Below are 14,657 nucleotides of genomic sequence, written 5' to 3'. Positions count from 1 at the left end.
AACTCTCAAAGATAGACCATCCTGGAAGGTTTTTTTTTTTTTATGTACTACCATAATTAGAGGATTAGGGAGTCTTTTATGGAAACAGAACTATAATCATCATACTCTATTACAAGAAATTATATACAAATTACACAATTATAAAAAATTTGTTGCTTCCTCCAAAATTATAACACCCTACCTACCTTCTGAGGAAAATTGTATCTCAGTTTCCACCCGGAGGGGAAAGGACATCTAATTTGATGTTCTGAGGAAAAATCATTTAGTTGGTGTCAGTAGGGGCAGTGGCTGACAGAAAGACCCACTGGGTTATGTCAGCTCTGTCCTCCAAAGGGTTCTGAGCTCCATCTTGATGTGTATAACCGCTCCCTGTGCCAGGCCTATGAGTCCCAGCTGGGATCTGTGTGGAGGTCAGAAGACTACAAAACCCAAACATTTTCGCCATAGAAGATTTTACAAATGAAATAGATGCCTAAGACGGCGTGTCTGGGAGAAGAGACCCATTAACCGGACCTCCAAAAGATGACACATCTGTGTCCCACTGTCCCCTTGGACCCAAGCGGCCCAACGGTGAGTGCTGCCAGATCTGAGATATGACAGAGAACCTACTAAACTCCTGGGTCCAGCCCCATAGGAATTCTCTGTCTTCTCTGAGCTAAGGACAGTCAACCTACTGTCTTGGTTTCCTTTTTGTTGCTATGATAAGATACCCTGACAAAATCAACTCAAAGGACAAAGAGTTTACTTTGGCTCACAGTCTCAGAGGGATTAGAGTCCACCATTGTCTTCTTCAGGTGAATACATTCAATGACCTAACGTCCCCCCCAAGTTTCCTCCAAAAGATTCCACCACATCCCAACAGCACTGCAGCTGGTGTCCAAACCTTTAAAACACTGACTTTTAGGGGTCTCCCAGACTCAGGATGTAGTCCATGGTTCCTCCTTCTGAGGGTTTACAGTCTAACATCCATCTGTGAGGGACAGGCTCCTAGTGCCTTTCCATATCCTCCTGGCCAGCTTTGCTTCCAGTCCCTGTCATTTTGACAGCTACCATCACTATCAAAGGCCCTGTTGCATTCCATGATCTCAGTTTCAACAAGGAATTTGGGAACAAACACACACTGAGCCCATGACATTTCATGTTGAGCCATCATTTTGTGACGTTGGAAGAGGCTTTTGGGAAGTGATTACAGGTGTCTATGGGGGGCAAGTGAGCACCATAATGACCTCTGTGGCTTGTAAAAGCAAGGAGACCTGAGATAGCCACACTTGCTCTGTCTCCTACATGATGCTTTGTATTGTAATGACGATTCTGGAAACTTGGTTTTAAAAAAAACACAAAAATATTATAAGAATATGTTTTCATTTTAATCTCACGTGTGGGATATGGGGCTGCTTCAGAGTGTCTACAGCAGCTGACTACGATTTGCCTCATGCTCTACAAAGGTGTGATGTTGCCAGCTGCAGATAGTTTCTGTGATTGTGTGATTCTGGGGACTTTTTCAAGGGTATATAAATGCTAGGGTCCCCAAGAGGTGGGGTGGGTTGCTGGTTGGTTGTTATTGGTTGATGTCGGCTGTTGTTGGTCATGGTTTGTTAAGTAGTAGTGGATGGAGAAGCAACAAGAAGAAATTAGATATCCTAGCAGTGAAGATTAACTTCCCCAAGGAACTTGACACCTCTAATCAACATCTCTAATGATAATGTCACCCCCTTACCAACCCTTCACTTTATTCAGGGATCTCTTCCCTTTCCTCTCTATCCTTTTCTGTCTCTTACCTAGTGTTGGGGGGTTGAAAGGGTAAAAGAAAATGGATGGAAAATGGTGAAAGAAAGAAGAACCCACAACATAGCAAAGACCAACTATACCGTGGTGTGACACAGGATAAAGCCTCCTCCAGATGCTGAGCAAATGCCACACCATGCTCTTCCCTTCTTACCACCCAGAACCTCAAAACAAGTGAAGTTCTAAGTTTATAAGTCTCCCAGCCCTGGGTACCTTGTTATAGCAACTCCTTAAAAATTATCAGTCAAAATGGATGACCGGGTGGATATACAATGTCTTAATAAGGGTTTTAATGCTATGAACAAACACCACGACCAAGGCAACTCTTATAAGGACAACATTTAATTGGGGCTGGCTTACGGGTTCAGAGGTTTGATCCATTATCATCAATGAAATCTTGTTCAGAAGGCAAACGGAAGTCTGGCTTCCAGGCAGCTAGGATAAGAGTCTTAAAGCCCACACCCACAGTGGTACACTTCCTCCAACAAGGCCACACCTACTCCAATAAGGCCACACCTCCTAATAGTGCCACTCGCTAGGCCAGGCATATACAAACCACCACATATGGATTCCTCGTGTGGCTATTGTTCATGTAGATCAGGCAAGAGAGACCATGGGGAGTGTATGAGTTACTTTTCTCATTGCTGTGACCAAATACCTGAAAAGAAGCAAAAGGAAGAAGGGTTTGTTTGGGCTCACTGAGGGTACAGTCCATCATGGTGGGGAAGGCACTGTGGCAAGAGTGTTAGACAGCTGGTCATATTCTGTCTGCTGCTGCTCAGCCTACTTTCTACATTTTATTCAATGGAGAATCCACATTTATGGATGGGGTCTTTCAACCTCCATTAACCTAATATAGAAACCCCTTCATAAACAGGTCAAGAGGTTGGTCTCCTAGGCGATTCTAGATCCATCAGTGTTAAGCATCCTAGGGAGAGAAGTCAGAAAGTCCACACTGAGGAACTTCCTCATCAAGAACTTCACCCCCAACAGTCACTACATTCCCTGGACATCAAATGAGTGTACATGAGTGTGCATGTACATACACACACAGGCAGATTTCTGAGCTTCAACTTGGATTCAACAATCTGAATAGTACTGAGCCTGCCCAAAAGGGCACTCAATGGAAGAGGATTCCCCAGCACCCATTGTAAGCTCCTGAGACCAGACATCACTGTGTTCAGCTGAAGGGCCTGAAATGCAAGATGATTAGGAGAAATTAGCAGAGGGCAAAAGGGGGGTTTGGGAAGCGCCATGGCAACGGTGGGCACATCTTTTGTACAGCTCTCCTCTTTGTCTCTGTCAATGAATAGTGAAAGCATCACATAAGGAAGAATGTGCTTCCTGCAGGGGCTGCCCTGCTGGACAGCCAGGGACTGGGAGATGTCCTATGAGAATCCTCCTCTTACTGTTCACTATGAGAAGGAAGAATGCAAGGAGCCTAGAGCCAAGGTCAACGTGAGCCAAGCTCGGGGGAAACCCTGCCTATCCAATGTCCACAGCCCGGATGCAGTCCCTCCATGACCCTGCTGGAGAGCAAGACTTGATACCAACAGCCTCCTCTTACCCAGATCACACTGCTGTCTACTTGCCCCAACAAATGCACACATTCTCCCTCTCAGAAGTAATGAAAAAGACAAACTCCCATCTCCTCCCTCATTTACATAAATTCACCAAGAAAACTCAAGCTTACCAAGGGCTAATGAGGAGTGAAAATGGGAGCCCCCAGTTGTCAGAACCTATTTCTTCTTAAGAAGCTGAATTTATCAACTCAATCTGAAGTGGGCGCCTCTGGCACTGCATAATTCATGCAGATCGGTTTTGGTGAGTCTCTTTGCAGGCTCTAGCTCCCAGGGCCAAGAGACAGTGTGGGCCAGCTGCCTATGCCCCAAAGGAAGGCTGCCACCTTCCAGGGACCTTGTGAGTTAATTCAGCAGCATGGACTTGCAGAGTCCCCAAGGCACCGGGGAAAAAAAGGGTGACTCTCACAGTGCCATTCTTACTGGGGAACACTTGTCCCTTGGCATCCTCCCAGCATCTGTCTCTGTCACTGGGGAAGAAAAGTCTTCAAAAACAAAAAAAGAATTCAGCTAGCTGCAGGACTCATCTCCAAGTCATTACCCTCAGCTCTACACAGATTTCTAATTGAGTTCTAGCACATTCTAGGTGGCAGGCTCTGTCCATTCCTTCGCATTTAACTCAATGTGAGCACGCACACACGCATGCGCACATGCACACAGACGCACATATACAGCTACATGGAAGAAATCGAATAGAAGTACGGTCTCAACCTTCCGATGACAAAGTCAAAGTCACAAAGGGAAAACAAGCTGCTTGTTATTTTTGTCACTATGACACATTCCAGGGTCAGCTGGGAAGAGGGGACCTCAGATGAGGAAACGACCCCATCAGATTGGCCTGTAAGCAAGTCTGTGGGGCATCGTCTTGATTAATGATCGATGTGGGAGTGCCCAGCCCACTGTGTGTAGTGTCACTCCTGGGCAGGTGGGCCCTCAATGTAAAAGAAAGGAGACTGAGCAAGCCATGAGGAGCAAGCCATTAAGCAGCATCCCTCCATGGTCTCTGTTTCAGTTCCTGCCTCTGGCTGGGTTCCTGCCTTGAGTTCCTGCTTTGATTTCCCTGGATGATAGCCTAAAACAGGAAGTGTATGCCAGGTACACCATTTCCTCTCCACGTTGCTTCCAGTCATGGCGTTCGCAGCAACAGAAAGTAACTAGAACACAGCTCTTCAAACCACTGTGTACAATGCTTTCCATGCTTGCCTACAAGGAGCATGCAGATATCACCATGGAACACCCCTAGGATGCTACTCCAAAGCCTAGAGCCTGAAGGAAACTTCAAGAGAAGAGGCCTATGCACTCATACTGGAGACTGTTCATACCCCTGCTGGCTAGTCTTATGTCAACTTGACACAGGCTAGAGTCATTCCAGATAAGGAAGCCTCAATGGAGAAAACACCTCCTTAAGATCCAAATGTAGGGCATTTTCTTAATTAGTGACTGATACTAGAAGGGCCCAGCCCATTTTGGGTAGTACCATCTTTGAGCTGTGGTCCTGAGTTCTGTAAGAAAGAGGGCTGATCAAGCCATGTGGAGTAAGCCGTAAAGCGACACCCCCTTCATAGCCTCTGTATCAGCTCCTGCCTCCAGGTTTGTTTTCTTTTGAGTTCCTGCCCTGACTTCTTTTAACTGGGTTGTGGAAGTATAAGCCAAACAAACCCTTTCCTCCCCAAGTTGTTTTGGTCATGGTGTTTCATGACAGCAATGGTAACCCTGACTAAGACAACTTTTATTTACAGAGAAAACAGAGGCTCCTAAGTTTGCGCCATGCAACAAGCAAAATCTTAAGACACTGTACAGCATTTTCTTTTCCAAATCTGGAGTCTGGCTGAAGTCTAGCTCATGCAGCTGGGGTTCACCTGCCCCAGACTGTATTCCACGGGTCTTGATAGGTGTACTTTTGTCCTTGGTCCTTATTCTGAAGACCCTGTGCAGGCTCAGCAGCTACCTATAGAACCTTCTAAACCACCTAGCCAATGATACAAGAAAACCCACACATTCAAAAAGCATACTGGAAGTTTCTGGTCACACTCTGCTGGCTCATGTTCCATTGGCCAAAGCAAGAATACCTGGAGAAGCCTTGTGCTCTGCTGAGCCAAGGATGGCTAACTATATCCCAGGATAGAGAAAAGACTCAGCCATGATACCACCATCTGCCAGCTGAAAAGAGCTCCAATATGGCTGTGCAGTGTCGTGTAGCAATTTCCTCTGAAACATTCCCTTCCTGGAAGGAAAGAAGAGACTCATTAAGACTCAGGGAGTAAACAAAACATAAAGGTGCCAGAAGCTCCTGAAATTGAAGGCCCCCCTCAAGGTTACACAAGAGGTTAAAAAGCAGTTGCTACACCTTTCTCGCTCCCCGGCCATCTTGGCGTCTGATCTTGGTTGGGGCTTGTCCCGCACCTAAGGCAAGAGGATGGTGGCTGCAAAGAAGACGAAAAAGTCTCTGGAGTCAATCAACTCTAGGCTCCAACTTGTTATGAAAAGTGGAAAGTACGTGCTGGGGTACAAACAGACTCTGAAGATGATCAGACAAGGCAAAGCGAAATTGGTTATCCTCGCCAACAACTGTCCAGCTTTGAGGAAATCTGAAATAGAATACTATGCCATGTTGGCTAAAACTGGTGTCCATCACTACAGTGGCAATAACATTGAATTGGGCACAGCGTGTGGAAAATACTACAGAGTATGCACACTGGCTATCATTGACCCAGGTGATTCCGATATTATTAGAAGCATGCCAGAACAGACTGGTGAGAAGTAAACAAGAAAGTTCTCCTTTAATAAAACTTTGCCAGAGCTCCTTTTAAAAAAAAAAAAAAGCAGTTGCTACAATGGGGATAAACCTCCAATGGAGCTGCCTTCAAGGTGTGCAGGGTGCTCTGGGGAGATTTCACGGGTCCTCACCCATGCTAGGGTGAGCCTTCTGATGATACAGCTGTTTTAAAGTGACCCAAGTTCCTGTAAATAACCCCTTCACCCATAGTTCTGGAAGTCTGGTTCACAGAGCCAGACCAGATATAGTTGTTACTTTGGTCTGTCTTTAGTGTCCTATCGGAGGTGAATAGATGTTTGTTCAACCTGCCCAGGGAAATCACATAACATAAAGCCAGGAAATGACCCCAGACATCTGCCATCATTCTGGTGACCCAGTGCAAAGGCAGTCTCTCCTGGCCTTAGTTTACTTATCCATGCAAACACTGGGCGCCAGATCTTTGCATGTACGAGTCATGCTCCAGAGACAGCTCAGTCAGTTCAGTGCCTGCTTTCCAAGTATGAGGACCTGCCCTGTTCCCCAGGCTTTCTGTGGGCGAGAAAAGTAGAATAGCTGAGGAGATCCAACTCTATTCTGGAGGGCACCACTTCCAGGCTTCATTTGTAAATTCTACTGGATTTTTGACTCTGTGGGAGACAGACAATCTCAGAGATGTAAGAGTGGAACTTCTCATAACCTTTGAAGGATGGGTCTCTCTGCAACTTCACACACATATGGATCCTGAATATATTCTGTGTGAATGAGAAATGTCAATGTCTCCATCAAGACTGTCAAGACTTGGTCTTGTTGGCATTCCACATTGAGTGGATGAGTCCTCATTCTGTCTCTCTCTCTCTCTCTCTCTCTCTCTCTCTCTCTCTCTCTCTCACACACACACACACACACACACACACACACACACACACACACACACACGTCCCAGGTTCTTTAGTGGCTAAGCACACACTGGCATTGCTGGGCAGTGCATTTAACCACAGAGGACACATCTTAGCAGTCTATGATGGTCTGTCACCACTTGTCACAGATGCTTAGTTCCCTTGCCCATATCCTCTGATTGGCATGCGTTGACACCTCATTTTCAGATCAGAATAAGAGCACAAGGCAAACGTCTAAGAAAGAATGGCGGTGGACACATAGAAAGCACATGCTTGCTTGGCGTGTTCACAGTGGAAACCATTCCCAGTTTAAGGTGAGAGTACAGGCCTCATTCTGATACACAACCAATAGCTAAGAGAATATGTTCTGTGGGATCCCTGCCTGGGCTCGGGTGACATGAAGATCCCCTAAGGATATCCATGTCAGCCACATGGTATGACTTCTGGCTCCTGGAAGCACTTGGTAAGCACTACCATCATCACCAATATCATTGTGGCCCAGTTCTAGGCAGTCCAAGAGACCAGCCCCCAAGCCCAACTTCTCTCCAGCTCGTACACATTCTGGGAAGCAGATACTCACACGTCCCTAAGGAGCCCATTTTAGTACTGAGCGCCCATCACTGCAATCTGATTTTAGGCATTGCTGTGTAAACACACGACCCTTTAATTCCATTTCAATTCAATTATGCAAATCTAATCACACATTCCGCTTCAAACCATTTTTCTTTCCTCTCAAAAATCTGTCTACCAATGGCTAACAGAACCTACTACCAGTCCAGGAACTCAAAGTGAGCATAATCTTAGCGTCTTAATTAAAAACTGGAAAATGCTATTGCTTCCTTCCCGAAGCAGCAAGTGCTAGACAAATGCATTGACAAGTCCAAAACTTCACGTGTCAGGGCTAGGGCCAGGACCAAGAACACTCTGCCAGGCACATTCCCACTCTGGTCCTGGGGTCTCAAGTGTCTAGGAAGTACCCTGGGACCTCTGTACACAGGAGCACTGGGGTCCTGTGTGAACAGGCAGGAATACAGGGATCCATCCTCTATTTGTCTGCCAACACCTCCATTTACCTGTCCCACAGACTGGGGCTCCATGGAAACCTTGGCCTGAAAGAAATGGTATGTGTGTGTGCACATAAATATGTACATGTCTGTGGTGCATGCATGTATTGTGTGTGTGTGTTTAAATATGCATGTACACACAAATAAAGTGGTCAGATAATGAACCTTGTTCTAGAGTGCCTGTTTTAGAAGTTCCAAGGACAAAAAGGAATAAGCATGGGTCTCTGCAGCCGGGGAAGCCAGAGCCAGGAATAAAATCCAAATGCTGCCAAATCAAAGGAGGGCTGGAATATTGGTGCCTCCGAAGGCAACAGAGACACAGCCACGATAGGGCACTTCTTGCCCATGGCTCCTGTCTCGTCTACATGGGGACAAGGAGTGGAAGGAGCTGAGGACAGGGCCTCTCACGTAGCCAAGCTTCTCAGTCTGCTCTCCCTGCAAGGAGGCCTGGAGGCAGGGCATCAGGACTGCTGAGGTGAGCCTGCAAAGTCTTAATACGACCTGTCTTAGCTTATTAACTGGAGATGGATAATATCTGACAAATGACAGGAGATAAATTGTTAAGCAATATGCAAATATGCCTGCAGCAGAAATGGAAAATTACTATACAGTAAAAAGCTTTTATGGCTGCAAGAAAATTCAGAGGTAATTTGTCTCTGCGTCTCCTCAAATTCCAATCTCGCTGTTAGCGGTGGTAGAATGCTCCATCCGTTACCACTCCAATTAGATCGCCATAAAGGGGCTCCTGCACAGGCTGCCGCTCGGATGGGCAGGCTGAGAGAAGATATTCACAAAGTCAGGGTCAGGCTCAGTCACAGAAGCCCGGGGCTCTATGGTCTCCTTGGACAGTCACTTACACCAGAGCCCGCATCAGATACCAGGAGAGTCTCTGCTGAATGCAGGCCTTGTGATCCACTTCCTAGCCCTGCAGCAGGCTGGCTGGACCATTCCCCATCAGACATTTCTGTAAAACATTAGATGGGCTGTGCAAACGACCACAGTCTGTCCTGACCACATGGAGGAGAGATAGAAGAGGAAGTGGCTGGGGAAGTTTCCAGAAGTGAAACAGCTTACAGAGGGAGGTCTCACAGTTCCTAAAGAATACACGGACCGAGTGATACAAGTCACAGATGAACTAGAACCCTGCAGGGTTCTGAGCAGAAGGGTGGGGAAGTCCAGGAGTCCTGCAAGGTCACTCATCACAGGACCTTCTGGAGACATGAGTCCCTGGGGAAGTGGAAGAAATTGTCTATCCAAACGAGAGGCACTGATTGCTCCAGAACATGGGGTTACACTAGACTGCTCTGCTCGTTCCAGCCTCTCTTGGTCTCCCACGGAAGACAATGTAGGGACAACATCTCTGCAGGGAAATAGCAGTATTCCACGTATGCATCTACATAGCCACCACTTACATGGGATTTGAGACAGCTGTCCTGTAATGGGCGCGGTGATGGGCAGAGGGAGAAGTACGGAACCGTGGCCAGGCGGAGCCTCAGGAAGAGCCACCAGAAGGATGCAGGGGGGGCTTGGGCTGGAGATCAGCTGAGTTCAGCTCTGTGGGCTTAAACAGAAGGAAGGGGGGAGTCTTCCTCCCCACCACCACCCCTATACCATAGCTCCCTTGTGCCAAGTTTTGTATTTGATTGTTTCGATATTTGAGCTTTGTTTTGTTTTGCATTTTTGTTAATAGTAAGGAACTGTGGTGGTGGTGAATGCCTTCAATCCCAGCACTCAGGAGGCAGAGGCAAGCAGATCTCTAGAGGTTTGAGGCCAGTCTGGTCTACAGAGCGGGTTCCAGGACAGTCAGAACTACACAGAGAAACTCTGTCTTAAAAAACAAAACCAAAAGAAGGAGAAGGCAGAAGGAGGAGGAGGAAGAAGAGGAGGAGGAGGAGGAGGAGGAGGAGGAGGAGGAGGAGGAGGAAGAAGAGGAGGAGGAGGAGGAGGAGAGAGAGAGAGAGAGAGAGAGAGAGAGAGAGAGAGAGAGAGATTGGCTCAACCAGAAGCCTTAGGTAAGTGACTGGTGGTTTGGGGGTTTCTATGAGTACAGCCCTAATAACATATCTAAAGCAATAGAGACCCCTCGAGAAAATCATTATGTTTTCCATACCTCCTTACAGTCACAGTGACCAAGACACAACACAGACTAACATGCAATATAATGCTAGCCTTAAATTCCAGGTCCTTACCAAAGAGAACACAAAATATAAAGTTATTAGTGTTCATATGAAGAAAGGCCATACCCAGATATGTCATGGAACAAATGCACAGATACTCAATGGGTCCTCTTCCAAGAAGGTCCCCAATGTAGCCACGGGCAGGCACCATCACCAAGGTTGTATACCTGTCGTTTATACCTTATGGTCACTGAGAAGGGGACCAGATCTGAGAGTGGAAGGCCCTGCTTCATGCCAAATGTGGTGTCAGATGGGCCACATGGGGCCCTAGTGGTACACATTGCCATCCTGGGATGTTAGAGCATTGTGAAGTGGTTTCCTGTGAGTTAAGTCAAAGCCTTCCATTCTGGAGAGAAACTCCACAAAAGTCACGGAGTTCTAAAGGGAGGTCCATTAAGACTCTTAGAAGGTCCCTAAAACTAGCCCTATACACAAAAATCCTCCCACACCAAAGCTATATAAACAGTAAGAACTGCTGATCCAGATAAGGTGGAGCAGCTTGAGAGACTCTCAGACCTATTGAGCTGTCTGTAAGCCATGCAGAGAACCTGGGGAGTCCAGGTTTTGTCCCTTTTCACCCTTGCTGGGGTGAGCTTTCAGGAATAGCGTTCTCTCTCTCTCTCTCTCTCTCTCTCTCTCTCTCTCTCTCTCTCTCTCTCTCTCTCTCTCTCTCGTCAGTGTTCCTGCAAGCAGTCCTCACCCATCCCTGTAAGTGCGTGTTCATGTTAAGACACATTAGCCATAGCTTCCTGAATAGGTCTCTGCTAGCTCTGGAAGTGAGGATGAGAACTAACAGACTTAAAATACGTGTGCAGAGTAAGGAATCCATTAACAGACCAAAGAGACAAGTTACAGAATAGAAGGAAAAATCTGAGCCAGCTTGTCCTCGTCGATGGATTAACACCAAGAGAATATGAAGAATTCAAAAAAAAAAAAAAGAAAGAAAGAAAGAAACACCAACAGAACAAGTAATCCATGTTTTTTAAAAATGGCAAATTAACTGAACCAACGCTTTTCAAAAGAAATACAAATGGCCAATAAATTCATGAAACTCTATGTTCAATATCTTTAGAGCTATAAAGAAACACAGCTCAAAGCTGTATTGGTAGGCTAAAGACAAGACACTGAGACTTCAAAGAATTGATTTTAAAAATTCAGAAGTTCCATTAAGAAAAATTCTAGGGGGCTGGAGAGATGGCTCAGTGGTTAGAGCACTGACTGCTCTTCCAGAGGTCCTGAGTTCAATTCCCGGCAACCACATGATGGCTCACAACCACCTGTAATGAGATCTAGTGCCCTTTTCTGGTGTGTCTGAAGTGAGTAAAGTGTACTCACACTAAATAAATAAATCTTAAAAAAAATTCAAGGAAATTTTTTTAATTGATATAAAGCTGGGTGAGTAAGAAAGGAGTATGGGGAACAAATATGATCGAAACACATTGTGTAAACTTCTCAAAGGACTCATGATAAAAGAAATGTAAATCATAAAATATATGTATATTTGTTTATTCTTTGAGAATTTTGTACACAACATACTTTGATCCTCTGACCCTCTTCCTCCAATCCTTCCTGGATTCTCATCTCTTTTATCAAACCCATCTCTCGCTCCCCCAAATTCATGACTTCTTTGTTATTTACAAACCACTAAGTTTAATTACTGTTGCCTATAAGTTCATGAGTCTAGGACCATAGAGTATGGTCAACCTACCAGGGACTACACCTTTAGAAACTGACTGCTCTTCTTCTACCAGCCATCAACTGTCAATATCTTCTCAGTTAGTACAAGGAGCTTGTGGCCCCTCCCTCATCAGTGCTAGAATGCTGACTGGCTAGATGTTATACAGGTCCTGTGCAGACAACCACAGCTGCTGTGGGTTCGTGATTACAGTGGTTCTGTCTTGATAGATATTCTCTTGCCCAGTCCTCCTCAACCTTATGGCTCTTACCAGTCTTTCTGCGCCCCTCCCCCTTTCTGGGACATTCCATGAGCCTTGTGTATGGGGGTGTGATATAGGTGTTCTGAGCAGTCCACAGATACTTGCTCTCTGCACTTTGACTAGCTTGGCTAATCCCTGTCTTCTTCACTTCTCTGTTGAGGATTAAGAGCTTCATTCCTCTATGTGGAATATAGATATAAAGATATAGATAGGTAGATAGATAGATAGATAGATAGATAGATAGATAGAGGTATAGATGATATAGGTATAGCTATCGATAAGATGATAGATTATAGATATTAGATAGATATAGATATATACATATATATTTAGAAGACAGTTTGAAACTGTGTCTATATAATGAAATAATATAATAGTAATAGGCTTTTCCCTAGTGCCTATGAACTTCTAGCCTTCAGTTCCCCCCCCCCCTGTGGAATGGCACTCAAATCCAATCATAAAGCAGTTGGTTACACTCATAACGTTTGTATTATTATTGTACCCAGTGGCCTATCTCGCCAGGCCACTTGCAGTATATTATAGGGGTTTGAATATTCCACTTCAGATTTTATTCTGACTCCACAAGCAACTGTCTGATATGCAATTGATGTTGGAAATAAATCTCTCACTTGGGAAAGAAAAAGGTACTGAGATTTCACTTCATCCCTGTCAGAGTGGCCGTCATGCTTATAATTACTTGTGTGGTGTTATTGTAATCAATACTAGGAAGTTGATTGGTAATATTTCATTTACTAAGTATGGCTACCAAAAGGATTTCCTGGTTGGTTAAGCATGTCAGCGAAAAGAAAAACACTAACGTTGATGTACTAGAATTACCAGTTTTCTAAAGAATAAAATAAAATAGTCTACGCCTTGAAGAGTGAACAATCTGAAGACAGTGAAGACTTACCTAAAGACCTTCACATACCATGTATTGTGTTGGTCTGTTGCTGTTGCTATAACAAGACGCCTTAGGTTGGATCCTTTATAAAGCGGAGAGGTTTACTTTGCTCGTGGTTTTGGAGGCTGACAGTCTAAGATATGGTGGCTTCAACTGTTTGCTTATGGCTAAGGCTTAGTGAGGGATGAGGGTGAGTAATGCCAAAGACATTACACAATAAAATAGGAAGACAGAGAGGTAGGCAAGGACCACCACCACCACCACCACCCCTTTAAAAAAAATCAACTGGCTCTGACAGGAAATAACCAGGGTCCCAAAAGAATTATACAGCACAATGGACCAAGTACTCAGCATGCCAGCCTTTGGGAGAGGGAACAGACAAAATGCACCTGGATCATAACATTGCCAACCATTGTGTTGGGAAATTTCCTAAAAGTCACTTCCCAGAACGTTTTATCGTTACATCCTGGTTCCCTGTGAGCATTACAGAACACACACTGAGACACTCATGAGCATAGACTGTTGGCCATTGCCTTTGGCATGTCAGGAAGCAAAACAGTTTAATCTCACTCTTCTCCCTTGGTCTGACAAAGCCTTTACATTTGGAAGCGATGTAGGACTCAGGGGCCATCTTTTAAAGCAGGAAGAATAGTTCCCAATGAATGGTGATTTCCATGATTCTCTGGAAGCCATTGTGGCTACACAGGGGCTCTTGTCAGGCCACAGTCACCCATGAAGGAACTGGGAGTGTCCAAGAAGAGTGTGGGAGGGGCTCATCAGCAGGTCATGACCACAACACCCTGGTTTTAGCAGGAAGTAACCATCTGGGATAGTTCCCATGGGAGAAGAGTTTCTCTCTTCTGAAAGGAGTGTGTCAGGAACTGAATTAGCATCCAGCTCCATAACAGACTGGCAGCTTCTTGATTCCCTGCCTTCTTGCTGCCACTCTCCTGTGCTCTGACCCCACATCAAGGCAGGATTTGTTCAAACTCTGTGGATGATTTTATGCCTCAGGTCCTCCACTGCAAGCTCCCCCCTTGCTGGTATCTCGCCCATTAGAGGAGCGCCTTGCTAGCGTGGATGCACAAGGCTCGCAAAATCCCCTGGAGCCCCGGAGCAGCAGCTGACATTTCAAAAGGTCAATCAATCACTCCATTTCATGAAATGTAATCATCTCCCAGGACCTAATGTAACAATAAAACCAAATAGAGCCAAACAATTAGGACAAAGCAATGATGCCCACACCAGGAAAGACTCGGAAAACAGCTCATACAGTTTGGTGCACACACAAGACCCTGGAGCCCAGAGCTCAAGGCTTGAGTCCCACCCCCTGCCCTTAGCTTTGAGAATCCTCTTTCCACAGAGATAAAATGAGCTGCCTTCAGGATGAATAGAAGTCCCTTCCTAGTGGGCCTTGTAGGAAACAGAGGGAATTCTGTAACTGTCTTTTCTAAAGATGGGATCCAAGGAGGAGCCCCTGAGCCCCATTTCACATGCTATGAAGAGCTAAGGCTCCCTGTCTGTCTGGGACAGGGAAGTAAAGGTAAACCAGCCTGGGAGAG

At 45.5% G+C, this 14,657-nt stretch overlaps 1 protein-coding gene across 1 annotated transcript; it reads left to right on the top strand.

Annotated features, from left to right (window-relative positions):
* Positions 1–5,711: 5,711 nt before the first annotated feature.
* Positions 5,712–6,187, top strand: Rpl30l2 (ribosomal protein L30-like 2). The gene has a single exon (NM_001409110.1). It carries the CDS (start codon positions 5,782–5,784, stop codon positions 6,127–6,129), a length of 348 nt encoding a protein of 115 aa, NP_001396039.1. The 5' UTR covers positions 5,712–5,781; the 3' UTR covers positions 6,130–6,187.
* The last annotated feature ends 8,470 nt before the right edge of the window (positions 6,188–14,657 follow it).

The sequence above is a fragment of the Rattus norvegicus genome, chromosome 10 (genome assembly GCF_021556685.1).
Source record: "Rattus norvegicus strain SHRSP/BbbUtx chromosome 10, alternate assembly SHRSP_T2T, whole genome shotgun sequence".
In the NCBI taxonomy this organism is placed as follows: domain Eukaryota; kingdom Metazoa; phylum Chordata; class Mammalia; order Rodentia; family Muridae; genus Rattus; species Rattus norvegicus.
Note: the sequence above shows the minus strand (reverse complement) of the source record. Positions and strands in the feature narration are given on the sequence as shown.